This window comes from Pezoporus occidentalis, unplaced genomic scaffold, assembly GCF_034315485.1.
Source record: "Pezoporus occidentalis ecotype Australia unplaced genomic scaffold, CSIRO_AGI_Poc_V1 ctg19, whole genome shotgun sequence".
Taxonomy (NCBI): Eukaryota; Metazoa; Chordata; class Aves; order Psittaciformes; family Psittacidae; genus Pezoporus; species Pezoporus occidentalis.
In genome coordinates, this window is record NW_026913748.1 from 3,026,770 (window position 1) to 3,054,473 (window position 27,704).

Sequence of the window (27,704 nt, forward strand, 5' to 3'; positions counted from 1 at the left end):
ATTTGAGTGGCTAGGGTTAAAAGCTAGCAAAATCCCAGTAGTCCCCTTTTGGAGCCAAGGGCTGTCACCAGTCACCAGGGGCTCCAATGGAGTTCTGTGCTTATCTTCTGTGATGACCCAACTTGGGCTTCAGGAGCCAAAAGTTGGTAGGGTCCAGCATAGATGTAGATTCTTGCATCACTCATCCATGGAGAGGTGTCTTGCTGTGGACTTTTTGGTGCAGTAGGAGTGACCACGTTCTGTTCTATTCCTGCTGTGGAGTCATTGGTGTGTGGGATGGGGCCAACTAGGCTCCTCTGCCGACTCCAGGGTGTTGTGGTACTCATAGGTCAGGATGTGCCAGGGCAAGGGCAATGACTGTGCTTGCTTCCTTTTAAAACAGTAGTTTGGAGTCTGGAGGCTTCAGGTGCCTGGATCAGAGAAGGTCTTGAACCCAGGTTGTTTTTCAAGCTCACACTCTGTGTTATGTAGTATGTTGGGATTTTTTGGTGCAGTAAGAAACAGCTCCAGTCATCTTGGGTTTGGTTGACACAATGTAAGGGTTTGTGACCAAGAATAAGCAGGATCCAGTTAAATCCAGGTTTTACCTTTTCCCCTCCTAAGAAAGTAAGGCTTCGACATTTCCTGCCTGGGAAGTGGTGCAGTTTATCTTTAAGGAGGCTAGAGAAATAAGAAATGAGCCTCACGTTGCATGGGTGACATCACTGGCTTTTGGCTCAGCGCTCTGTATGCTCGGTCTGTCTGCTTTAGCCAAGGCTGCAGGGCTCGGTGTTTGAACAAGGAAAGATTCCCAGGTGTACAGAAGATTGGATTCGCTCTTATCTGGGTTAAAAAAAAACGGTGAAATGAGATTTCTAAAGCTTGGGGACTTCAGCTCGCCTTCTGTTGCACTTGATCTCTACAAGATGGGTGAGTTATTCCCATTAGAGAGAAAGGGAGTGGAAATTTAAGGAGAAAAAAAAAAAAAACAACAAACCAAACCCAAACATGTCTGAATATATAACTGCTGATGCTGGGGATACGATGCGTATGAAGATGCTGAGCTAAAAACCTCAGCTCCAACGTGGAGATCGGGCCATATGACGGAGAAATGGTGCAGCCCGAAAGCTGTTGACAACAGTTAGTGGCTGCTTTCCTCTTCTCCCCGCTGTAAGGTGTGTAGCTTGCTTTTTTTTCCCCCTTCCCCTGGTTTGTTTTGGTTTGATTCCCCAAGACCTCCCTCCCCTCCCCGCTCCTCAGCATCCTCGCAGCCAGCCCTAGCCCTGCCTGCCCGCCTTCATCTTGCAGATGGCTAACGTGCCGCCGTGTTAGGAAAACTGTGCTCAACACCACCACAGCCCAGCGCCGGGGAGGGAGCAAGCTCTTCAGATACCGGCTGAATAGAAGGGAGGTGCTGGGTGAGTTTGTGTGTGCGTTCGGGGGGGAAGGAAGCGAGATGCCGGGCCCGAGGACTGCTGCCGGTGCTGCCTAGCGGGAGGTGCGCGGCCGGCGGCCGGTCCCGCAGGGGCTGCGGCTGCCCCCGCCGCCCCGCAGCCCTCGGCCCGGTCCTCTCCGGTCCTGCCCGGCCCGGCCCCGGGAAGGGATCTCGGCGTTCCGCTGCCTGGATGACAGCGCAGGCGAGAAAAGCAGGCGAGTGAATGGCAAGGCGAGGCTGGCGGAGAGAAGGCGAGCCAAGATGTCAGTGACTGTCAGCGAAGTCTGCTAAGGGAGGGAGAGACCTGCGCCTGCCCGCGCTCCCACAGACAGCCGGGGAGGATCTGTTCTGGCCACGATTTAAAACAGCAGCAGCAGCAGCAGCAGCAACAACAGATTGCTCCCCGCCTCGCACTCCCTCCCCTTCGACCCCGCTTTAAACCCAAGCAAGTGACGGACCGTCCAGACCATGCAGATGACGATGCTCACGCTGAGCCACTGACAAAGAAAAGGCAAGTCACCCATTCCTGAAACCGGGGTAACTGCCCACCTGCAAGCGGGAGATCTCTGGCTGTTGAACTTTTCTGTCCTGTGATGATGCCGTGGTGAGCCTGCTGATCTGAAAGAAAGCCATCTCTTTTGGATCCTGAGCCGGCCAGACTGAAAGAGATTAATGGAGTGATCAGCCGTAGCTGTCAGTTCTCTCCCAGGGGATACATCCCTTCAGCCCCTGTCACTCTGGTGCTTGTGGTGAGGGGAACAGGACATCTTTGTGAGGGTGGGTCACTGGCACGCTCCCCTTCGAGGTGGAAGTCTGTGTTTCTCCTCTGCAGAGCAGAAGAGGCAGATGAGACTCCAGGACTGCCACCAGGGCAGAACTTTGTAGTGGTCTCAGCATCCCTCTGCATCGTGGATGTGAGCCACGGGAGTTGGGGATGTTTGAAGCAGCCTCTGCCAAGTGACACCCAGCAGCTGCTCCAGAGGCTTTTGCGTGGTCTCTCGCTCAAGGGCTTTGCCTGTTGTGAAGATGTCCATGGTGTTTCTGTGAAGCTGAGGTATGGCTGCTGGAAGGTTACTGCTGTACGCTGGCCTCTCTTTAGCTCTGTGTGCCCTGGGCATGCTGGCTGTGGCGATCTGCTCTGACCATTGGTATGAAACTGATGCCAGGAAGCACAGAGAGAGATGCAAGAGCATCACCACCAAGAGAAATGATCCTGGCTTCATTTATAACTCCAATAACAACCTGCCTCTCAGGGCCAGCAGGTCTAGGTTAGACCGTTGGGAAGGGAAACTCCTCTTGGCAAGAAACAGGAGGCAGATCTTCGCTATGAGTGCAGTTGATGAGTGCAACAGACAGTACAACTCGACCAACATGGGGCTCTGGAGGAAATGCCACCGACAAGGATTTGACCAAGAGCTGGAGGAGCTGATTGCCAAAGGTAAGGGCTGTTTTTTTACCAAATGAACGTTTCAGCTCCCCCCCCCCCCCAACCTCCGAGCTGAACAGAGGCTGAACAGAGCCATTTGGGCTCGCAGATGGGAGCTGGCATCTCTAGCCAAGTACCTCTCCTTGTGGTGGGTGAACTGGCCTGCCTGTTCATCGCTTCATGAAGCGTTGCCAGGGCAGATTCCCATGGGTACTCTACTGCTGAGGTGTGGGGTTTGGGAGCAAGAAGGCAGTGGGGGTGAGAGCAGACACACCCCAGAATGTCTGTCTCATGTCTCTGTCTCTCTAAGCTTAATACAATCTGCCCATCACCATGGTACCAGATTATTTTCCCCATACAAATAAAAAGTATTAATAAAGCAGGCATTGGATTATTATTTTTTAAAATATCCTTTGAACCTGGTGACTCAGGCAAAATACGTATTATTTTATTGGAGGCTACATATGTCTATATTTCATCCTTCTCTTACTGAATGCTCCATCAGTCCCAAAATACACCATTTGCAGTGCTCACATGTAGGCTTTTTCTATCCTCAAATGGAGAGTAAACAAAGAGAAATGCTAAAGAGCAGGAGGAAACCCAGCTTGCTGTTTACACTGAGCTATGTTTTGGAATATTTTCAATGTCTACAAAACATTGCATGAATTTATTAGGAGTGTTAGAAAGGAATAAATTTCTCTTGGGGTAGAGATGCATCTGTTTGTCTTTAGCATTTTTGTGCTGTTTTTTCCTGTCTTTTAGTCCTCCTTCTTCTCTTTTCCCCCAAGGTATCAGTTGAAGGTGATGGTCAGTTTGCCTCAATGTTTCTTTAAGCCCAAGTATGGGAAGGGGAGATATGCGTAAAACCCAGCCTAAACATCCTGCCGATGAAAGCTGTATGTTTTTGTGGGATGCTGAGGGTTTCAGTGGAGGATGATAGCATCTTTGCTATCCACAGCATGGTTACTCCATACAACAACATAATATTTCCCTCCCATGGTTCTGTTGCATTCAGATGATTCCCTAGCAGTTTATTTCCATTGCAATGAAATCAGTGCTTCTTGCACTATGCAATATTTAAAAATGCTCTTTTTCTAAGTGTGTTCTCTGCCCCAAACTCCCCTGATAGCATGTGTTAATTCCCTCTTCAGACACTGCAAGCAGAACTATTGCTCAAAGCTATTTATTCAAGAGGGATATACTTTCACGTGTTAACCAATGTATACATTTTGTTCCACGTTTTAAAAGTGAGCAGCAGAGGCGAATAGCATGGTATAGACTAGCACTGAAACAGTACAAACAGGTGGTGTAGCAGGGAACTTAAATCTCTAGTTGGGATCTTGACTATGTTTATAGTCACCCTTAATGTCTAGTTGCTATTTAATGACATCTATGGAGAGAATTGGTGGCTTTGGTCCCATTTGTAATGGACAAGCAAACATGTCCAAAGCCTGGCAGCATCCTGACACCCTGCTGCTGATTTCAGTGCAGAGGGAGGGAATCCTATTCCCTGTGTAGGTGAGGGTGCGGACGTGCTCTGCTGGCTGCAGAGGGCTGGATCGCTCTGCCACGTGTGCTCCCTGTGCTTGGGGCATAAACAAAGAACGTCAACCTTGACAGTGGGCGGACGTGTCACCAGAGCTCACCTTTGCATGTGGAGTTTCAGTTCTTAGAGAGGTTTTGCATCTTGAAATAAGTGAGACTCGTTCCTCTTTCACCGCCTGTCTTGTCCTGGGTTCAGGAACGTCCACTTCTCCTGCCAGAAACTGCTGAAATTGCCTGGCACTGTGTTACGTGCAATGGCAGCTCTGATAAGTGTTAACCGTAGAGAAAATGTGGTAACTCAGGCTGAGGTGGTTAAATGCAGGAGATAGATAGTCTTTGAAAGATACTGCTGTAATCACAGAATCACAATACTTTTAGGGTTGGAATGGACCTCTGGATATCATCTAGTCCAATCCCCCTGCTAAGACAGGCCCTTCTGTGTATGTTCATATTGTGTGTGTGAATGGGTGTGTGTGTGTGTGTGTATGTAGTGAATTAACTCAAAATATACAGCATCTAGCTGATAGGAAGGGATTCCCAGGCTCAGGTACAGTGTGCCTTCTTGCACACGTATTCCTGGACACGTGTGTCTGCAGATGGACAGGTAGCCACTTCATGGAGTAGCTGCCCCAAGATCAGAAATGCATATTGTGCACGTGGGGGACATATGTGCAAATATCAGTGTGTGTGTCACTCCTTGCCTTCTTTAAAGGAGTTTTGATACACATTTAACAAACTTCATTGTACTTTGAGATAAATGTTAATGGAGGGAGACTTGTAACACTGAATAACATCATTGTAGTTTGTTTGATTGTTTTTTTGGAGTGAGGATCTATCTATACTATAACTCTCAACCATGATGAAGAGTCACACACAGTAACACTAATGCTATAGAAGTGTTTTCCATTGGCATCTCCAGATTAAAACACAGAAAGCAACTATAATGGCAATTTGATAAAAATGGAGTGTTTGACTTGCTCAGAAATAAAACTGGAGATACAGGATTGCTTGTCCACTTTACATTTTGTTAGATCAAAACGAACGAATGGGTTTTACTCTCCTCTTCTAAAAAGTAATGCAAAATACTTTTCTGTTAAAAATCCTTGTATGTTGGAATAATTGAATTAGAAGTAGCCATCTTTACATGGGTAGTTAACTAGTGTCCCTGTTCCCACCTATGTCTGCTACTACACTGTTTCTTTATGAGCCTCAGCTGTATAACGAAGTGGAATAAGTACATTTGCCACTCAGTGCCTGATGTTGAGAACAGCTGTGAGTTCAGAATGAGGCAGGTATTCCAGGTTCACCCCAACAGCACCACCTTTATTTTCAGTATTTTTGTTTCATCGCAGACGCTCATCTGGAGTTGAGAGGTTGCAGGGCAGAGCACATGTTGGGCAGGTGTGAAGACCTGCAGATGTTCTCTACCTGTAGTAATCAAATGCTTTGTCTGGGGTACATATTCCTGCGCAGATGAAATCTCTCTCTGTATGAGCTCCAGGGCAAATACCATATAAAGAGGATGTTACTAATACATATAGGCCTTTTACTCTCCTTCTTCTGCCAACTGTTAATTTAATCTAGCACACCTCTTCCAGAACTGGACAAGCTAATGCAAGTTCTGGCCCCAAATATTGTGTGTAATGCTATATGTAATTGAACGTAAATGCTATTAAGATTTATTTATTTATTTTTTAAGCTGGACAGGATCTAAGTGATCCATTTATTCTGAGACAGATCCTACATTTTTCCCAAGGCAAAACTTCCAGTATTGGGAATGGTAAGCTTGTCTATCAAAGGATAACAAAAAATGGTCATTAAGAGCCTAACTAGGTTTGCAAACACCCTGCAGTTATTCTGCTTATGAACTCTGCTGAAATTAATACAAGCTGTAGGCAATGGCTTGTGGCAGGATCAGGCCCCATGGTACTCAGCAGTATTCTGATGCCAGCGGTTTAAAAAGCAGTTCTTTTTTTCTGGATGGGCTGGGTCACTTCTTCAATTCTGTTTTGTGTTTATTAGTTTTTACGTCCCAGCAAATAAATGAAAGCCTTTATGTTGGATTTTGCTAGAAAAATGGGAGATGTGTCACTTCAGATTTCTTATGGATGGATATAATAGACATGAATACATATATAAAATTGTCCTATTTGTATTTCTTCTATCCTTCTTTTTTTTTAATATTTCCATAGAACCCAGGAGTATATTTTAAGATAATGCAATTAGATAAATAGGCAATGAATTAAAACAGATTGTCACAAGTAAGTGTACTTGGAGAGAGTCAGTCAGGCATGAGACCAAAGGCCTGAAGAATATTCTAAAGCTGCACCAAAATTAGTCAATCTCTTCTCTTTGTTATCATGAATGAAAAAAAAAATCAAACCAAAACCAACAGAATTACAGTCATTAAAGAAATTACTGGAGTTGAACACTGAAACCCAAGGCCCTGTCTTGCTGACTTTTACTCACCTGAATAATCTTTATTCCTGTAAATGGGCTACTTGGACTGAGGAAAAGCACCAAATCAAAAAGAAGGAGCTTACAAAGCTGATCCTTTGATTCTGCTTTCACATCTGATCAAGTCTTTTAGCATCTCAGGACCAGAGTTTCACTCCTGATCCCTCAGGCCTTGCAGAGTCAGGAAGTGCTGGCTCTGGATTTGCTCAGCACAATACTCTGAGCTTCTTCCAACTCTCAGGTGCCTGTCAAGTCTCCTCCATGAATTAAAATAGCCCTGCTGCTTAAGACCCCTTTGAATATAGTGTTCCTGATATCCTATCAGATCCCCTGTTTGCCTGTTTACCACTGAGTTTCTCACAAAAATGACATTCCCTCACACTACCAAAAAAAATCCCACTGAACCAACCACCTCCACCACGAAGCAAGCAGAGAGCTGACATGCAGGTAAGTGTCCATTCATGGCTGGGAGAAGGCAGAGTTTATGTCCTGCTTTGACAACCACAACTCCTTGTATATGATTTACAGTGAGCCAGAAAAAAACCTGGAAGCCACAGAGTCTGTCTGCATTTTATGGCAATGTTGCTCAGATTCTTTCCTGCACTGGTTGAGAGGAAAACAAGAATGGAAGAAAAGGATTTACATCATTTAATTATAAAGGTACAATAAAGTAGTCAAAGAAGTTGCACAATAACCAAAGTCTCTTCCATTTAGACGATTACTACTCAGAGGACCTTTCTTCTTGCTTTTGGAAGGCCGCCAGTTAAACCTGTCTGGGTTTGGATGGGGCTCTGCTGCCTGCTACTGGAATCCAATTTTATTAAATAATAAAAAAAATTACAGTGACCTTATTATTGCAATCCCTCTTTTACCTTCATTCTTCCCCCAGCATCCACGGAAATCATAGTAAATCCTATTTTTAACACATTTTATTGTGAATATACTCAGCCCATGCCACCACTGGGGAAAAAATAAAAGACAAGTAATTCCTGTGCAACCAACCTTCACCCCAAATAATATGGAGGATTTCTGGAATGAAAGCATTCTCTGTTTTGGTTAGTCAGGTGCACAGCACAACTGAGGAAGAAAGGCTTAACGGGAACACTACTGCCGTCACTAGGGATTATTTCTACGCAACTGGAAAAGCCTGAAGAGAGGCTACTTGCAGCCTCTACTCTAGGATAAAAAGATTTATTTTCATAAAACTATTTCAATACCTTGCAATGCTGTAGATCTGACTTTTAAAATGCAATTGTTTTGCCAAATAAAACAGGACAGCCATTTCTTTATGTATTCTTGATACATTAAAGGGTCCAAATGCTTTGTGTAAAATGTGTGTTTGAAATCCAAACTATTTTCCAAATGGACTCATTGTAAAAGGGACTTTATTGAAGTCTTTATTCTGATTCTAATAAAGTCAATAGTAAATGTTTTATTGAACGTGGTGACGCAGCAAGTTCAGGCCTTCGGTGTTTCCTCTGAGCTTAAAATTGCCCCTGGAAAGAAAGGCCAATCAAGGTCTGTGCTCCCTTCCATCACAGCAGAGTTCTGCTGGAGGGATCCAATGAAATTAAAGGTGTAGACAGCCTTTGAGTTGAATTTTAAGCTACCCAGGTATTTAGCCTTCACCATTTTTGATGCTGTGATTATTCCTAGTCTATTGATGTAGACTGGAAATCAAACAACTGCATGTTTCTAAGTTACAGCAAAGACATGCTCTTGTTCAGAGACTTTCTAAAATCATTTAATGGATGAAATCACCGTTGTTTCATACATGTGAGTACCCCTCATATTTTAAATAAGCAATTTTAATATCTTAATTGCATCAAACTTAAATAGCAATTAATTAAAAAGTATCTTTACCACAAGTAATGAGAACTTGACATGTTCCTCTGACACATCTGAGATAATTGCTTTGATAATATATATCTGCTAAAAATACTAAGAACATATATGTAATTTAACAGAGCTGCAACTGGCTTTAATCATGCTGTTTTATAGGGCAAATTTCAATCAAGCTGTTGGCTTTCAAGCAAAATTTCTGGTGAAGACAAATGGAAATTTTGCCAGAGTAAAAATGATGAGATCAATCCCTTCTCAAGAGAAACTGGTATTTGCAGAGCTGCCTGCAGGACTGCATGCTTAATTCCTGTTCATTTAATTGAGCATCCAAATCCTTTTTAGAAATCTCAGCATTTTTATCCTTTTTGCCTATTGCTTAAAAACTTCTTAAGAAGTGTGGAGGAAAGATTTAATCTGAGTGCAGATGTGCTCTGTTTACTGTAAAAGTAAAAATAGGAAAATTCTACTTAGAGGTGAAATGATCTAAACTATTTTGTCATCTCCAGCCATAAAAGTGTAAATTAGTGTTGCTTTTGCTCATTGAAAAGGTCTTTTTGTGACTCAGAGTAACTTCAGTAGTGGAATGAGTTCATTAACTATTGCAGATCCAGTAAATGAGGGACAAGACTTTATGTTTTGTAGGTTCTGCAAAAATAATGACAATCATTTATAATGTAAGTTACTTAATGGTTCATTGCTAACAAAGTGTTGCTGGAACCCTTGAGTACATACTCAGCTCCTTAACAGCAAAAGAAAGAAACGAGACGGTATTTTTTAATTTTTAAGGAATAAATAAATAATGTGGATTCTGGAATCCAAGTGCCCTTAACAGACCATTCAGAACAGAATCCACTTAAAAGAAAAGAATACAAACTAACATATTTTCTCTGCAGGAGAGAAATCAGACTATAAAATGGAAATTTCCCCATTTTCTTTCTCATAAAGCATAATTCTTCCACAAATAAATATTCAGGATTGCCCAGCTGAGCCTGCTGAAATAACAATCTTTTGTAGATAACAACCAAAATAGATGGAAGAAAGATACTACTGCAGTTAGGGCAGGGCTTACAAAGCCAGAATTCAGTCCGAGCTCTGCCATATCTTTCTTCTTGACCTGAGGCAAGTCACTTAATCTCTTGTAATTTAGCTCAGTAGCAGTATAAAAGGGATTTTGTCCATTATTATTAATACCTGTTAGCATTCTACCGTAGGATTTATGAGCCTTAATCATGGATCAGAAATCATGGATCAGAGAAGTGTCCCCATCCTTTTGACATGTTGCTGTGCTTTAAATATTGGCGAGTAATGCAGCCTTATGAGAGAGTACAAGGGGATGACAAGGTAATTATGTTCAGTGTGACCGGCAGTGGTTTTAAAACACCAGCAGGCTGACCACATTTCTGTAAGCACCATGAAATGCAGGATTCCTAGAAGAGTTGTAAAGGATAATGAATAAGAAAGGTGCAGATGTTTACAAAATGGTCTTTCACAGACTGAAGGATGGCACCAGGAAAATCATGGGTCACATCTGCTTGAAAAATTAGTGAGTAGGTGATGGGGATTGACCTCTTTGGTTGACTCTAGGAAGAAGTTGACATTTTCTTAATGAAGACAAGTAGATTACACTAATGAGATAGATATTGGTACAGCAATCTACAGCTGCTAAAAGAAATGACGTGGTCACTGTGATGTGTTAGGAAAGTGATATTTCTAGCAGCATCCTGAATGAATACATGGAGGGCAAGATCACGTTTGTAAAGGTCAGAAAAAGAAATATTGTAGTAATAAAGGCATGAGATAATGAGAGCCTGGATGGAGAAAGAATATGCAAACCTTAGACAGCCCCTGGATCTATGGACATAGTGAGAGACATGATATGAAGATGTTCCAGTTATTTACCAGAATAACAAGGAAAGTAGTAACTGTTGCTGTGACAATCAAGAGAGAGGAATTACTAGAGTGAGCTTATAGTAAAGAAGGGAGAAGAACATTAGGAACTCTGTTTTAGCTATGATAAGCTCAGTTTAATATCTGTATGCCTGTGAGGGAATATTAGAGAGACTGTGGGTATGGACCCAGGGAGACAAGTTTGTGTTAGAGGAGTGATCTGAAAACTGCTGCATGCAGATGGTAGTGTGATCTATGTTTGTGATAGAAATTACAGAGGAGTAAAATACAGAGAGAGAAAAGCCCTGTGAACTTCCAGGAGAGCTAGGAGAAGAAAAGCATCTTCTGGAGAACATGGCAAAAGAAGCAGATACAAAGGTGGTGCAAAAGAAGTGAGTGATGTCATGGTAGCTGAAGAATGAACATTTCAGGTTAAAACAGCACAGGAGACTCCTGAAGGTAGCCATCATGCTGCAGCAGATGAGAACAGAGTATTCAGACTATGCTGAAATTTGCCTAGTATGTTAGGCAGAGACTTTGGCAGCAGCAGTTGCAGGGGAGAGAAAGCTGCACTGAACTGGCATTGGGGAAAATCAAGGCAGTGTTTGATCCTGGTGTATTCGGAGAGGTGGGTGGTGAAAGGGAGGACAGAAAAAGAGATGGTATTTGGGAGGAAAATAAATGTTTTAAGATGAAAGAATGTTTTATAATGAGAATATTTTAAGAGGAAAAAGATTGAATGGTAGTTGTGTTAGGACAGCTAAGAGACAGAGGGGTGTAAGAGGCCAAGAAGAGAGAACAAGATGACAAGAATGGCCTTAAGGAAAGCCAGGGGCTAGGATAAGACTGGGTCTATGACAAAAAGAAAGAAATGAAGGAAGGGAGCTGCACAGGAGGTTTTTCATCTATGGGAGGGAAGAATGAGGATGGAGTTGTAGGAGGGGAAGAGGAAATAGGAGGCAAAGGTATTAGAAGAGGAAGATCATAGTTTGTCTTTTTTCTCATGGAAGAACTGGATGAAATACTGTGTAACAGCTGAATCAGGGGCTGGGGGAGGTGGGAGGGTCTAAGGAATGAGCCAAATGTGACAAAGAGGTGACTATGGCTGAAAGTCTGAGATTTAGCTGAGCGGAGCTGGAGTAGTAAGTCTAGGAAATCAGCAGAACTGAATGGTGGAACAATACATTTATAGTGGAGAAAGTTAGCTAGGCAGCAGGGTTCCTATTGGAGATACTCTGTTGTGTGAGACATTGCAGAGACCCACTGGTATGGATCAGTTGGGATTTGGGATAGCAGGAGTAGATAGGGGAATGCAGGGCAAAAAAGACTCTGAATGAAAGGGTGCAGCACAGATAACATCAGCATGTGGAGAAAGGAAGTAAATGATAAAGAGGGTGGTAAAAGACTGTCAGGAATCATAAAGCCCTTAATACTGATGATCTGAGGTGACTGAAAGGCCAAACAAGCTTAGTGTGAAGGTGGCAGCAGGTGTTTCTTGCAGAAGGAGTCCAGGGGATGGTCCAAGAAGTGGAGCAGGAGGAAGCAGGGAAAACACAGGGCCCAGTATGAAGCCCCATTGTTTTGATAGCTTGAACCTCCAGTGCACATAATATTAACCACAATATCAGAATATTTTCTACAAAGTGGGGGAATGGAGAATGGTATTTACAGAGTTGAGGGGCTTTTATGGGAGAGGTCTTTTAGCCTGTTGTACACCCATGCCAATTCATCTGCACTTAAAGTGCTGCAGTCTCTCAAATAAATGTCAGGCCAGCAAGGGAGTCTTAGGTCAGGAGGAGCTCCTCAGACCATGTGGCAATCTGGCATGTGCCAGGTACTGCTCAGCTGGGTTTATGGTCAGATTTCTCCTTACTGAGTGGCCTGCTATTGTCTGTGCCCACTTCTGTGTCTGATTCCAGTGATGATCACAGAATCACAGAATCATTAGGACTGAAAGAGATCTCTGGATTTCATCCACTCCAATCCCCTTGCCAAGGAAGAACCGCCTAGAGCAGGTTCCACAGGAATGCAAAGATATAACCTTGAAGAAGCTGCAGTAGCCTGATGAGTTTTGGGGGTGCCAGAGAAGCCAGAAAAATGGCATTCACACTTCCTTAACACAGAGCTGAGAGGATCTTCCAGTATTTCCCCCCCCCGCTTTTTCCAGCAGCTCTACTTCGGTCATTCCTGAGGGAACTCTGCGCAAGGCTGAGAAGGAAAATACATGTCCTGAGCTGGGTGATTATCAGCATGACAGGGAATGTGCTCAGGCTCTGAAACCTTTTCATCCCACTGTGCCACCTCTGCTCAGTGTAAGCGTGTGTCTGTGCAAAATGAAACATTGAAACAGAGGTTCCAGGATGTCCTATGTATACAGCAAAGTGGGTCCCATTAAGATATCCCACCAGATCGAGTGAAAGTCACTGAAAATCTCTTCTCACAGCCCTGATTTAATTCTGAGACTTTTTGTTGGTTTTGAGTTTTAAAAGCAGACATTTCAAGAAAAGATTCATAAATGTATTTCTAGACTTTCTAATAAGATGAAACAGTTATGCTAATTTTGATGGGTAGCAGGAGCTATTTGAAAAGATATTTCTGCTTAAATATGAATGTATGATGCTTGCCTCTGTGTCTCCATTAATCTCTGTATATGCAAAAGAGCCTTTATAATGTAGATACTTTTGCTTTGTGCTGAATGGTCATTTAATGACAGAAATATTATAACAGAAACAAACAAACAAACAACACCATTTTGCAGTTAGATATTTAAAGTGTAAATTAAGGTCATGACACTGGCTTTGAAGGGGTGATGCTGATTTATGGCAGCTGATGATCCAATTGCATTGCTTTGTCTTGGGTACTTCAGAGAGAGTATCTGGATACTATACTTCATGTACCTCTTAACCATAGAGGACTTCTGAGGAGTGAATTATCCCTGTTTTACACAGAGACCAGTTGTCCAACAATGCAAATATCCTGCAGGACAAAAGTTCACATTGGAAAGAAATTTCTCGTTAGTACCTAACTGCATGAGCTGGTGTTTTGTGTTAAATTTCATCCCTTTTCTATTCACCAGGCCTCAAGATTACCCAGTTCTGCTTGTATGATATCCCATAATGGTTAAAGAGACAGGAAGGAATTTTGCACTGATCAGAGAGACAAAGGAATCAGCTAACAGGAACAGGGGAAATGGGAAAACTCAAATAGCTTAATGGCCTCAAATGGGAAGTTGGATAATTTCCATCTCAGACTTCTGAAAGATGTGGTAGGTGACATTGCAAGTCCAGTAAAAAGGATTTTCAATATATCTGTCTAATTAGGATGGTACATTAGGACTGAAAAGTAGCAAATCTATATTTAAAGAAAGGAGGAAAAGTTGTCTGGGCCACAGTGGACCTTTTAGTTTGATCATAATAATACCAAGCAGTGTTTAAAGTAAGTTCTAAAGGAAATATTAATTCAATGCACAAGGGAAATGAAATAAACCTGCAAAATACGTTTTTTCTATTTGAAATTTTCCAAACTACCCTGATGTATTTTGCTAGGAAGATATAACTAGGTTTTGAGACAAGGAAATGCCTTAGACCTAAGTTATTGAGATTTTGGTAAAGGATTTTATATTCTGCCCCTAAAGAAAGGGTTTGATACAATGTTAAGGTAATTAGTACACAATTTACCTTATGTTTAACTGACTGAAGGAGAGCAACAAGTGCTGAGAGAGGGAGTATCAAGATGAAGGGCAACAGTAAAGTTCCTGAACTAGGGGACCAACCTTGTTTAATAATGTCATTAATGAAATTGGAGTGTGGTCTGTGAGGAGAGGTGATAGCTCCCATTGGGCTGGGCACAAAGGAATGAACTTAAGACATTTGTTGCTGCTACAAGAATGAGATGTTGCCAAGAAAAAGAAGACCTGGAATATTATATAAAGAACTAGCTAATGTTGAAGACTGGGTAATAGAAAAGATGTGAAGTTTCTTTCAATGTGAGCTTCTGGTACTGGAGGATGTTTTTATATTGTTGGGCAAATATCCTCTGTGTGGAATTCCTCACTGGATTTCCACTGGCCAGACATCCAGGCTGGGGGGGCTCAAAATTCCCCATCATCCCACCATCATGATGATCTTGGGGCTCAGATAGCTTGGCTTGCCCAGGTACTGCAGAGGGTTTTATTTCAAGATGGAAAAGTGCATACCTGAATCTTACCCAGTGTGCAGTTGAGATGTGAGCACAGAGCACATCTCAGTGGTAACAAGAGGTTCTTTAAGGTGCACCTATCTTGAAGTGCAGAGTGGTGGAGCCATGGCCAGGAGAAAGGCAGATGTGGTTGACAAACAGAGCTAGCCAGTTATTTGATGCAGAAAAACGTTAAAGTCATGGGCAAGGTGTTAATTAAGCCTTCTGTGTTACAATCTTTGCTATTCTTGTCAGCCACCTCTGAGAAAGATAAATTCAAAGCAGGTCCAGAGCAGTGTTGCCAGTGTGAGGAGAAGGGAAAGTCTATCGTACAAATACAATTGTCATCTAGAAGAAGTGGGGTTAAGCACAGGAGAGGGGTAAGATGTGTTTAAAATGAGAACGACATTAGCAGGGAAAAGTGTGCATCAGGCCATGAATGGATGTCTTGCAAATCTTACGAAGAGTGGATGAGAGAAGTGGAGTTACTTAGCCTGGAAAAAGGAGGCTCAGGGTAGACCGTATAGGTGTACAACTGCCTGAAAGGAGGTTGTACTGAGGTGGGTGTTGGTCTCTTCTCCCAAGCAACAAGATGAAATAGCCTCATGTTGCACCAAGGGAGGTTTAGATGGGATATTAGGAAAAAAGTGTTCACCAAAAGGGTTGTCGACACTGGAACAGGCTGCCCAGGGAAGTGGTGGAGTCACCGTCCCTGGAGGCATTTAAAAGACCTGTGGATGTGGTGCTTAGGGGCATGGTTTAGTGGTGGTCTTGGCAGTGCTGGAGGTTGGACTCAATGATCTTAACTTTTTTTTTCAACATAAATTATTCTATGATCCTGTGATATATATGCCTGCTGTACAAGAAAAATGAACATGGTGCTTTCTAGTGCTGCGTCCTTCTGAAACATGTCATAGGACTGTGAAAGGTTAATTTATTATTACTACTAATTCCTTTTTTTTCCTCCCCCAAGGAAGACCATATTCACCCCTGTATCAAGCAGGACCTCATGGAAAAAGTGTTTGTCACCGGGCTGTCTAATGCCAGCCACAGGTGCCTGGTCAGAGGAAAGGGACCCAAGACAAGTCCAGCTGCTCCTTCCTAGCTGCTTTGTCTCTTTCACGGAGATACGAGCTGCACTTTGTTTTCTTCCTGTGACACCCCACACATCCAGGAAGGACTGGGGATGAGGACCGTGTGCATTTAATGAACATTTTACATAGCTTTCCTTTAGATAATGCAGTTAATAGTGTTTCCTGCCTCCCTCATCTGCTTTCATTTCATATTGCCTTAGCTCAATGACAGCAAAGGCCTCTTAGATTCTCAACCATTTGTGTTCATAAGACGAGAGAATGTGGAGCCTGCAACTTCTTCATTAAAATAGTTTGTATAAAATACAAGAGAATTTCTGTGCTATATTTAAATGTTTGGGGTGGCTGGCAGCAGAGGAATTAAACTAGTATTTGTACATATTTAAACTACCATGTGTATTTCAGTTCACAAAATGTTCAGCCATTTGGCTGGTGATGCTGGGTGAGTTTCCTTATAGTGGGAGGGATTTTGCCACAGGTTCCACCAGCTTATGAGGGCTAAAAGCATCCGCTCCTGAGCTTTATTCACTTGTGTGTGCAGCAGTAGACCATTAACTCTGACAAAAGTTTTGGGGAAAGGTGTTAAGGGAACAGAAAAGCTCCACAGCACTAAAGGTAGGAAAGGACCATCTGGGGTAGCCTTCTGGGGTATAGTTCAGCTCCTACAAAAGGTAAAAGTAGGGTTTCATCAATCAGCATGGAGCAAAGCAATCTGGGATGCTCTGCCTGTCTGGATGTTCAGGGAACCTTGCCTCAGACTAAGCAGCAAAGCTTCATTCTATGTTACAGGAAGAAACTGCTACCCAGCTCTGCGCCCAAGTACCTGGAGGGTTGTATTTAGGGTGGATCAGAGAAGGAATTTTTGTTTCCTACTTTTATTGAGGTGTGACCACAGCCTTATGAAGGGCAGCCCCATTCTGCTCCAGGTGAACTGGAATGGATGGTGGCAGAGACCAAGGGAGGGAGTCTGCAGGTTGTCGGTGTTGCCTCTGTGGGCATGTCATGTACATCGGAGCAGCCGGATGTGAGGTCCTCTGCCTGTGCCACTGAGCTGTGTGACTGTGAGACAGCTTTCCCTCTTATCCCTGCTGTTAGGAACCCTGTCCTGTCCTTACTTGTTTCCCCTGCACTCTGTGCCACCAGAACTGGTAGCAGCTCTTGTGTGCTCTTGTTCATCAGTTACTGTCAGCATCCTGCCTGTGAAACAGCAACTAATTGCATTGCCAATGTCTTCAAATGAAGAATAAGCAGCAGGAGCAGATGAACTCTTCAGCACTGAAGAGTTCACGTACTTCTTTTCCTGTGCATGTCCCTGAGAATACAAGTACCAAGAGAGAGAAAGGGGGAAGAAGCAGGATTTCTCTTAGCAGAAATTTGCCCATAGTGCTGGGGCATGGGCGAGTCTTTGGGTCCAGGCTCTGCTTCACTTGCTGCCAACCAAGGGGTTGTAGTGCCCATTTGGTAGTGTTACCCCACGTCAGCCAGGGTGTGGTTTTTGGTTCATGTCATAGGGGTGAGTGGAAGAACATGTCTTCTTTAAAGATTCTCCTCTCTTTGAATGTAGTTCATGTCATTTTGGGAGTTCCTGGACCAACAATTTGAAGTGACCTGCACCTGATTGCTGTGGTTGAATGGTACATTGTATCTGTCATCTAGAAAATCAAGTTGTTTGAATGTTCATCTTGAGCATGCAAGTTAGGCACTGAAATAGCTCTTCTGAGGAGCAAGACTTTTCAGGCTCCTTGTTATGATGTTTCACTGCATGTCTTTATGGTCCATGTTTTGAAATGAGATCCAACTGTCCGGCTCTGAGAGCTCCATTTCTATCCATCCTGATGGCAGTTCATACCAGGGCAGGTAGCACTTGGTCCTAACATGGGGATCAGACACAAGCACTTCTCCACTTCTTTCAACACTTTCCAGGGTTTTGGTCTGTGCCAAAATGCTGTTTGACTTGCACCCCTCCTCCAAAGCGGGAGAGTATCATTCTGTGTGGCGTTGGAAGAGGCCACAGAAACTTTGTGGTAGATTTGCTGGAGCCTGGTTGGTGAACAGATGGGAGTCTTTAAGCTTGTCTTATGCATCTTGGACCCCATTGATGTAACAATGTGTTAACCAGGGCCATCAGGATTGGCAGACTGGGCTGCTTATATAGTGCAATTCCACAGCCGTAGCATTTGTCACAGAATCTACCCCTTTAGGCAGGTCAGTGATCCTGAGTTGAAGATTTCATATGAGAAAGTTTTGCTCTCCATCACACCTATGGCAGTGACCTTCAAAGTTGACATCACAGTTTAGGCATCTGGTGTGCAGATATTTGAACCATAAGGTAGAGGCAAGATGTAAAAAACTGGATGTCAGTGGAGGAAAGTGGTCATGAGTCCTTTCTATAGTCATTAACAATTTCTTTTACTGTCAGGCTGTTCCTTTTCAAGGCTAATATCAATTATTTTTCCTTTGTTTCTAAGGGCCTGGGAGCTGAGAAGTGATTTCTGACATTTCAGTATATTGCTGTAAAGAATATGGAGAAAGGTTTCTCAAGAAACATATAAAAGCCAGAGTTTACCCATCACAGATGCTAACATGGTTTCAAAGGATTTAAGAAGGCATTGTCTGTTATGCTGTTTGTTTGCAATTTTGCTGTTGATATACTGCCTTTGTAGCTTTTTCATCTGGTATTTGACGTATGGCTGTGTTTACTGGTCTTTCAGCTGTGCTTGAGTTTTATGTTAGATACTGTACTTTGTTTATTAATGATTCTTATGGCTCTATTTAAAGGTTTAGGAAGGTAAGACAGAGGCATGTTTGTAGCTAATATGGCTTTAGTGATGATAACTTTATTGAAGTGAAGCAAGGGAAAGCAGAGACTCAGTGAGTGTCTGGGCACTCAGGCAGCCTGAAAAGAATGACTTGGCAAGGTGATCATTGGAGTCTGCTGTTCATCTCACTGAAGCATTGTGTTTCCAGCCAGAAGGTGACAATTCAACCTCAGTGGTGAAGGGGAGGTCAGCGTGGGAATGAAACTACTGTGACTGAAAGCTTGGAGATGTGGAAAAAGAAAATGGAGACAAAATTAAAGGAGACTAACAAAGAGGGACAAGGGAAAGAGAGGAGGAGAATGGAAGCACTAGTGATGAGAGACAGCAGTGGCTGGGAGAGCAGGTCTTCTGTTGAGTACGGAGGCCAGGATTTGGCCTTGAACAAATATAGAAATGATAGCAAGTACATAAAGACCATGCTTCCCCTTTGTTAGCAAACTGTCATAGTGATAGCATGTTTGTAGAACGTGTGGGGAGACCCTGAACTCCAATCCTGCCTGTGAACCAGACTCACCATGAGGTTTTTTTTGCGAAGGTGCATTTGGGTCCTTGCCTGCAGTATGGGCAGGACACGGGAAAATCTGTGACCAACCTTGTGAATCTTGAATGGGTAATTTTACCTGCTACTTATGTCTGTGCAGAGCTTCCCTGGGGACAAGTCTTCCAGTAGAGCACTTTTGATCAAGTTTTCCTCCAGAAGCTGAAGCAGCAGCCACAGTCCTTTGGAAAGCCCTGCATATAAATATCTTGTTTAGTTAGTCTAATAAAGGTATTACTAACAGTGCTGCTTGGAGGATTTATTGGGGGATTTCACTAAGACAGTGTTAGCAGTGGAATTATAGTCATTCTCTGGTAAAACCTTGTCAATGCGAGAGAAAATAACATTGATCCAATCAGAGATACTTCACAGGATCAATGTAATATTCCTTTGCATAATCACAACCGAAGGATTATGGACTTGTGCTGGGAGGGACAAAGGATCATTTGACAGGTCACAGCCTCATTTGTTCTCATTGTTTTAACTGGTGAAGAACAGGCAATTTATAAATGTGTGCATATGTACCCCTGTATTTTAAATAAATCAGGGCTCCTTCCGGCCACAGGCATTATTCTCAGTCTATTGCTTTTAAACAACATTTTGGGCTATGTACATTTTTCATAGCTGAGCCATACTGAAGCATCTTGGTATGACCTTGAGACAATTCCCTCTGCAATCCAGGAAGCCAACTTACATGAAATGGGAGAGGAGGCCCTGAGGCGGGCAGGGAGGAGGAGAAGACAAATCAATATACATTACAAGCCTTATAGCCCAAACAGCATAAGGGACCCTGAATAAGTTTGCGGAATTGAGCTTTTGGATAATGCAGCAATTCTTCCAAGGGGATATGAGCATTGCAGATGGCAGTGAATCCAGGAGGCTCCAGAGCATACTGTGGTATCCTGGGAATAATTCGTAATAAAACAAGTCCTCCTCATTGTTTACACTACTATCTTTGCATTTTTCAAGTTCTCAGTACTGCTCTATTGCTTTGGTGACAGCTTTGTCATGCATTGTGGAGGCCCTTAAATTCCTCTACTGGCTACAGCTGCCTAGATATCCCCCAAGCTTTAGTGAAGCTTCTTCTGCTGAGGAAGAGGAGCAGTATGTTTGATAGCTTCACTGCATCTGACTGACTGGCTCCTTTGGATTTGCACATTTATCTCAGTGAACAGTGGAAAGGGAAAATGGTGGCTGAGGAGTAAAGCTATGGCTTGGCTGGGTGATAATATCAAGGACCATTCAAACTCCAATCTTGTGGTTTTAGATGACTTCAACTGCAGGGCTGCAAAAGTTATTTGGGGAAGAAAAAAAAGGCTATTATAAGTGACATTTAACATTAGATGGGACACAGCTCTTGTGAAAATACAGCAGGGATCAGCTTGTTTCCATCATGGGAAAGGACAGATAGCTGAACATGTTCCTTCTGCCATCACGGGCAGAGTGTAGCCTGTATCAAAGTATGCAGCTTTGCTAGGAGGTTGTGACTAACATGAGGTGTGTGTACAGAGGAGTACATGAGAGGATCCAAGAGCCAAGAGGGGTTGGAATCAACCCCTTCAAAGGAGTTTAGGCCAGGGTGAAGACCTCCAGGAGACTCTGGTCTCTGGGGCTTTGCCTTGCACCAAGAAGCAAGGAAAGGGGTAGGGGAGGCAAGGCCAGCAATACAGACAGGTCAGCTTCCAGACAGCACCAATACCTGCTGAAGTCCCCTTGCTGGACTTGCCCTTGGGGGCTCATATTTGGCAATGCAGGTCTTCCACAGCTGTCATTGTGGGGTGATTTATGAAGGAAGACTGGCTTGAAGGCTCCACTTTGCACTGACCAGTGCCTCCTGTTTTCTGTGGCATGGGGAGGGAACCAGCTGCACACCCCCGCCTTGTGCAGGCTGTGACCCCCTGCAATGCTGCACCTGTGCAGGCTCTTGCTGCCCATGGGAGAACTGCTCCTGCTTTGCTGATGGCTGTTTCCATAGATCTGTGTAACTCTGCCCTGTGTGTAAGCACTGGGACGTCACCACGAGTCTGGCACTGTGGGTGGCACACAGCAGGACAGGCTCAGGTTGCCAAAATCGATAAGTGAGTGTAATCACAGTGCCTTTTTCTTTCCTTGCTACCTGGAGTAATCAGTGATCAGGTTGCTTCTACAGAATGCGTTGCTGAGAAATAATCTGTCAAAGTAATCATTTACTGTATCAGCTCTGACCACCACAGCCCTCTGATGTATTTATATCCTTGCCATTCATGGCTGTATGTCAGCTGTTCTGTTGGTGAGCCTCTAGAAAATCCATATTAAATGAGGTTAGGGGTTCTGATTGAAATCAAGAAAAGCATGAAAAAATCAAAACAAATCCAAGCTGATAGTCTGTTCTTTGTTGCGTAAGTTCAGGATGGACCCTTATCTGGGATTTTCACTCTTAGCTCTCAGGGTCCTGGCTCTGGTGAGTCTCCTCAGATCATGGATACTTCTGGACCGTGCATATTTCCGTGTTAGTTGATCCATAGGAGCATGATGAGCATGCTTGCGTAATTTGCATTTTAAAGTAGTTTTAAGTAAGATCTCATGTCTGCAGCTGGGCTTTGAGAGAATTGTGTTCCCTGGAGTTAGCCCAGGGCAATGTGCTGAGGATCACACATAGCTTTTACTCTGTTCTTGCTCAAGCAAAACTGCTTTTAAGTCTAGGGGAGCAAAGTCAGTCTTGCTGGAGCTAGAAGCAAACATGTCTTTGACTTCAGTGGGACACAGATTATGCCCAGCATTATTTTTTGGTAGTGAAAAAACTTGAGGTAAAAAATGGAGAAAAGCTTTCTAGACCCAGCCTGCCAGGGGCTTGCTAATCCCACTTTCTTGCACAGGTTCACTGCTATGTATGTCCCCTGAAACATTTCCTTGAGTTGAGCAGGAGGTTTGCCTAGAGAAAATGACCTACATGCAAGGCAAGTACCGTGTGACACTTGCAGTTAACATTTAATTTGTTGGTATAATAAAAGCACGTCAACAACCTAGTCTTGCCAAATTCCACTTGCCTGTTTGGCTGGGATATGTATTTTTTCCTGAGGAGGGAGCAAAATGAAGTTCATTTGTTTCTTTACTGTGATCTTGGCAAGGAAGAAGTTTTTGTGCCAGGGCTGATAAATTTTCAGGTGAGTTTTTTAAGGTTTTCTGAACCACTGCCCCAAAAAATCCAAGGAAAATAATTGGAGACTTTATAGCAATTCATGTAACTACCTTTACAAATGAAAATGTTGGGTCTTCCCTATGTGCTTCTAACATCACTGTCTCTGCAGAACTCATTTTTCCTGTGAAAGCTTCAAATGTAAACTTTCTCTTTCAGTGTCACTCACAAATAAATAACGCAGATCTTCCTTGATGCACGTTGTGTTGACCCAATAACTTCCATTGTCTTATGCTTGTTACTTTCTCATTGTTACCAGAGGGGTTTGTAATCATTATGAGTCACTTTCCATTTGGACTTGTAGCCTAAGCAATCGAACACGAGTGCAAGGCTTCGGTAAGAGCTGCTCTCTGCAGTTAAGTGCGACCCCTGTTAATGAGCAAGGTCAGGCCTTTTGATCGCAAGCTCATTGGAGGGGTTGATCTGTCAGGCTGTTACACAAGAACCATACCATGATGTTCTGTCACTGAAATTTTGATACCGTCCCATCACAGTAGCATCTAAACACAGACATGCACATCTCCACGAGGAAATACAGCTCAGAAACTGTCTGGAATAGATATACCATGAATTATTAATTACCCAGTTAAGTATCTGTAGTAATACTTGTACTATGCCCTCTGCAGCTCTCCACCCTTTTTAAAACGTCATTTGAATGTCAGTATTTATTTTAGGCTGCCTGGTGACGCCCAGGCTTGAGGAGCTTAATTCCTGCTGTAGGCAGGGAAAGTTGGGCACTTCTCTGTGTGTGGTCCTTGCCTGATGTGGGCTTATTCAGCAAAGTGGCCGATGCGGGCAGATGTGTAAATCAGCGAGTGCTGCAAGAAGAGCACTTAATTGAAGCTTTATCAAGTGCCTGCAGAGCTGACCTCAGAGCAGTAGCTGAACCACAGTTGGAATTGGAGCGAGCCAACAGCTTTCACTGATGACTAAGCCCATGTACTGGGGAAGGATTTGCTTACAAAACTTGCCTGCTTTACCCATGGGTGGCAGAGCCCTGCATAGCTAGGGGTTACTTAAATCATTCTGCATAGCTCACTAAAATTGTTCCTTTCAGCACAGATTCACAGCTTTTGGTACACTTTGATGACTCTGTGGTTGTGTACGGGGGATTTAAGCTAAAGCCAGGCTGATGACTGTTGGGATCAGCCTGATGCTAATGACATGGGGGAATGTCAGACCGTATGGTGGAAGGACAGCATGTTCAGGCCTCTGAAGTCTTTTCCTGCTGGTCTGGCATTGGAAGAGTAGATCCGGTATGCTTTTTATCTGTTCTGCATAAGCATCTCTGTGCCCTGCATGTCTGCAACTGTATATACAGAGACAGGCAAATATCAAATAGTTGTAGATATTTGCCTATGGAGAAACAGATCCCATCAAACTCTGCCAGTGTACCAAGGAAAACAAAAACCTGAAGATTGAAGGCAAAAGGAGAAAGAAATATGTAATGTTTCACAAAGCTGAAATAATGAAGGACTAAATTAATTTGGAGATAAAATATCAACAATCTTAACAGGTAATTAGGAATGTACAACATTTTACTACATCTGCAAAAGCAATGGTGCTATATATGAGAAAGAAGACCATGTTGTTAAAAACTACATAACGTGGCTATGAAGGGAAGTAAAAGTAGCAGGAAATTACAACTGTAAATATGCCTGTTCTCGCATACAAGAAGAAGAAAGGGCAACGTACTGAAATACTGGAAATTTGAAGCTAGGAATAGTAAAAGCTAGATAGGAAAAGAAGTACAAGAAGGGAAAAGCTATGTGCAAAGCTTCAAAAGCTATTAAAACCCAGACACTTCAAGTAAATGATTATTATATACTCTGTAATAGCAAAGCATAGTAAGGATAGAAATGCTAACAATAATATTTGTCTTTTGCCAAATGGAAATGATTAAAGTAAAAAATGGAAATCAAGGATATGTTTAATAATTATTTATATTCTTCTTTTGGAAAAAATCTAGATGAGTTATTCTTCCATATGATGGCAACACAATCCTTTCTTCTCCAGCAGTAATTTAGACTGGCTGAGCACAGTTAATAAAGTCAGTCATTTTAATTTAATAGATCTGAGTAATTTGATACCAAGCATTTTAAAAGAGCTGGCTAAGGAGATTTCCAGACTTAATTCATATAAATAGTGATTTTTAGAATTTGTCAGGGTACTGGTGAAATATCAAAGACCCAGGAGAGAGCTGATATTATTCAAACTGTTGAAAAGTGTAAATATAGCAGTACTAGGAAAAGTAATGTAGCAGCTAATGTAATTAATTAATAAATTAACAAAGAATTAAATGCAGATATGCTAACTAATGCTAATCAACATGGATATATAACAATAGATCTCATTAAACTAATTTTTGTTGATAAAGGAGCTAGTGTTGATTAAATATTCCTTCTCTTCTTTTAGGCACTTGACTCGGTACCAGATGACATTTTGAATAATAAGCTACAGAAATCAACATGATGCACATTAAATGGATTTAAAAGCTGGCCAGATTATAGAGTTTAAAATGAAATTTTCTATAGACATGAAATGGATTTCACAGGGTGTTACAGGTAACAGCTTTTTGCATTAGGCTTTAGTTAAATTTAATAAAGAACTAGAAAAATTAAAACCCATGACGAAGTGATCCATAAAGTCTACTAATAATAGTTTGGGGAGTGATCAATAATAATTAAAACCAGGTAACACTGTGGAAATGGTTTAGATCTCTTTGTAAAGTGGGCAGAAACAATGTGTACTTTAGGTACATATGTTAGGGATAGTGAGATGGCATATAGAAATAGTTGATCTACCCTAGTGTCTGTCCTCAGCTATGTCTTAGCTGATATGTCTTAGGGTACAGTTGGCCCAGACATCATCCCTTCATGGCACTCTGCTGTGCTACAGAGGCTTCATGAGGCTGATAATATTTAATGAAATAGGTTTTGTGGCTTTTCCATTTTTGGCACTCACACACTCAGGAAGGTTTACAACAGTGGAGAGCTAAATTCAAATGAGGTATGAGGCCAACAATGGTTAATGCCTTCTCCGCTAACCAGGGAAGGCATTAACCCCAGGGACAGCTCACTCTCAGGGGTGGCAAATTCTCCATTGGAAACACTTTGAAAACTTAGATTGTATCTTCCAAACAAAAATGGATTCAGGACAGTCCCATGGCCTGTACCAGATATCTGAGAGCTGCCAGAGATCACAAAGCTGCCTTCTGGGCTTGTAATTTATGATTTAACATTACAGGGAAGTTGTTGCACTGGAAAACGAGTTCTTGACTCCAAGAGTTCAGATTTTATGTGTCAGCCAAGGGGTTTTCTGGTTTTCCTGAATGTAGATCAAAACTCGGAGTATTTTATGTGTGTAAGTGTGCAAAGCCATAAACATATCTACTTCAAAGCACACATCCCTGACACACTTTGGGTAACTGGGTAGATCAAGTGGTGTAGGAATTCAGCACTCTCAATGCAGGGCCATATTCTTCTGCTGCTCCAAGATCAAGCCAAGAGGATTTTATAAACTTCAGCAACAATTTGCTGTAGCAAAACTCAGAGCTGAGTTTACCCTGGCAAGTCAGCACTGCCAGTTGTCCCACAAGAAGGGATGTGGTGAGTGATGTCAGGAGCAGGCAGTGAAAGAGGGGAAGAATATAAGGGAAAGATAGTGAGGAGGAGCAGATGGGGGAAACCATCAGGAGCATGATGGAGGCTAGAAAGCAGAAAAAAGGGAAAGCTGCATTTTAAGCCACATTTTTGTGTAAATAAGAAAAAAAGGGGGAGAAGTATTGCACAAGAAAGGAAGATTTGGGAGGGTGAGACTGGAAGAGAAAGAACATGTAAATAAAGGACATGAGAAAAGGAGAGGAAACATAAACATTTGTTAGTCTTCGTGACCTTCCGTTGCAATTACTGAATTATTTATTCTGATATTTGCTGGTATCTTCTTCCCAGCCATTTAGTGTCACGATATAAATAAGAGCAGAACCCCATTACTGCTGTTCCTGGAGGGATTTTGATGTTGAACGGCAATAGCACACCTCCTCCCCCCACCCTGCCATTAGGCGATTATGAATTATATGCCAAGTGCCTCTCATAACTAAAGGGAAAGGGCTGCTCAGCACATTTGGAATGTAAATCTCATTTTTTCCTCTTTTGTAGGTCATGAAATGCAGCCCTTTTTTAAACCCCTGTGCTCACATCACTAGTGCCTGCTGCACACAGGTTCCTCAGCCTATCCTCTGCAAGGGTGACGTTTCACCCAACATTGAACCCCTCGGCATGCTGTCTACTTGACATAAGATTGTTATTATTATTATTTTAAACACAGACATGCTGCATCATACGACTTAAGAATTCCTATGTAGATGTTATACCATATGGGAAAGCAGACTATTAAAAACCACGAGATTTGTTGTATTTCAATTAAAAAGCAAGAACTTCATTTATGTTTTCACTGGTCTGCAGACAGTCACAGGATGCAATTTGCAGGGAATCAGCGCTTACTAGCCAAAACTTCTGAAGTGTTCACTGCTCAGCCCCTCTCAAGTAACCCATATAATGTAACAAGGCCTTTTGGGGTCCATGTTTATTTTCTGAGCTCCTACATGTCCTGTCCTTTGGACCTCTTTTGCAGAAGCAGGTTCTGGGCTGTTGCATGAGGAGCCAGTGGCTTCTGGAGAAGATAGTGCTGTGGTTGTGCTTTGCAAGAAGTGAAAAGGAGGGAATTATCTCTCAAACACAGATTAGCTGAACTCTTTTGCTTTATGATTAGGGTCATTCAGTTATAATTCAGGTTTTTGTTTCGTACTGTACTGACATTATGGGTTGTGGGGTTCAGACCTCGTTTCATTTTGGAAGAGTGAGCAAAATATGTAAACAGATAAAAGGAGGGGAAGCAGGTCAAAGGGGAAAAGAAGTGAAAATTACCCGGTGTTTTTTTGCTTTTTGGATAGGTAGTTTCTGTCTCTGAGGAGATGTTAACTTTTCTACTTACTTCTACTTACTTTCTACTTTACCTCTGCTACTTAAATTCCTCTTAAACACTTAATATAGAGCTCTGGGAGTGATATGGTGCTGAGGCCTTGGTGCCCTTGGTGCTGGCCAACTTCACTTTATCATATTTGCTGAGAATTATTTCTAGCCCAACAGAGTCACATTGCTGACAGCCCTGTGCAACCTCCAAGATATTTCCTTGCTTGCAAATTAAGTTTTCTCGGCAAGCCACCATGCTACTTTAGTTACCACCACTGAGGAATGGATGTCCTAAGGGACTCAGAACGGACTATGAAGTCTCTCACCCAAGGGTTTTAATTTGACCTTACTCACATCACTAGTG

The 27,704-nt window shown here is 42.7% G+C and overlaps 1 protein-coding gene across 4 annotated transcripts in view; it reads left to right on the top strand.

Annotated features, from left to right (window-relative positions):
- The first annotated feature begins 640 nt into the window (after positions 1-640).
- The window catches only part of TMEM178B (transmembrane protein 178B), a 250,981-nt gene continuing 223,917 nt past the window's right edge, over positions 641-27,704 (top strand). For 2 of the 4 annotated variants that reach the window (XM_062616468.1, XM_062616469.1), the window contains exon 1: positions 641-2,852. In XM_062616468.1, the coding sequence (XP_062472452.1) occupies positions 2,471-2,852 (382 nt within the window). In that variant the 5' untranslated portion in view covers positions 641-2,470. The remainder of the gene's footprint in view (positions 2,853-27,704) is intronic. The other 2 variants (XM_062616467.1, XM_062616466.1) reach the window with 2 other exon arrangements.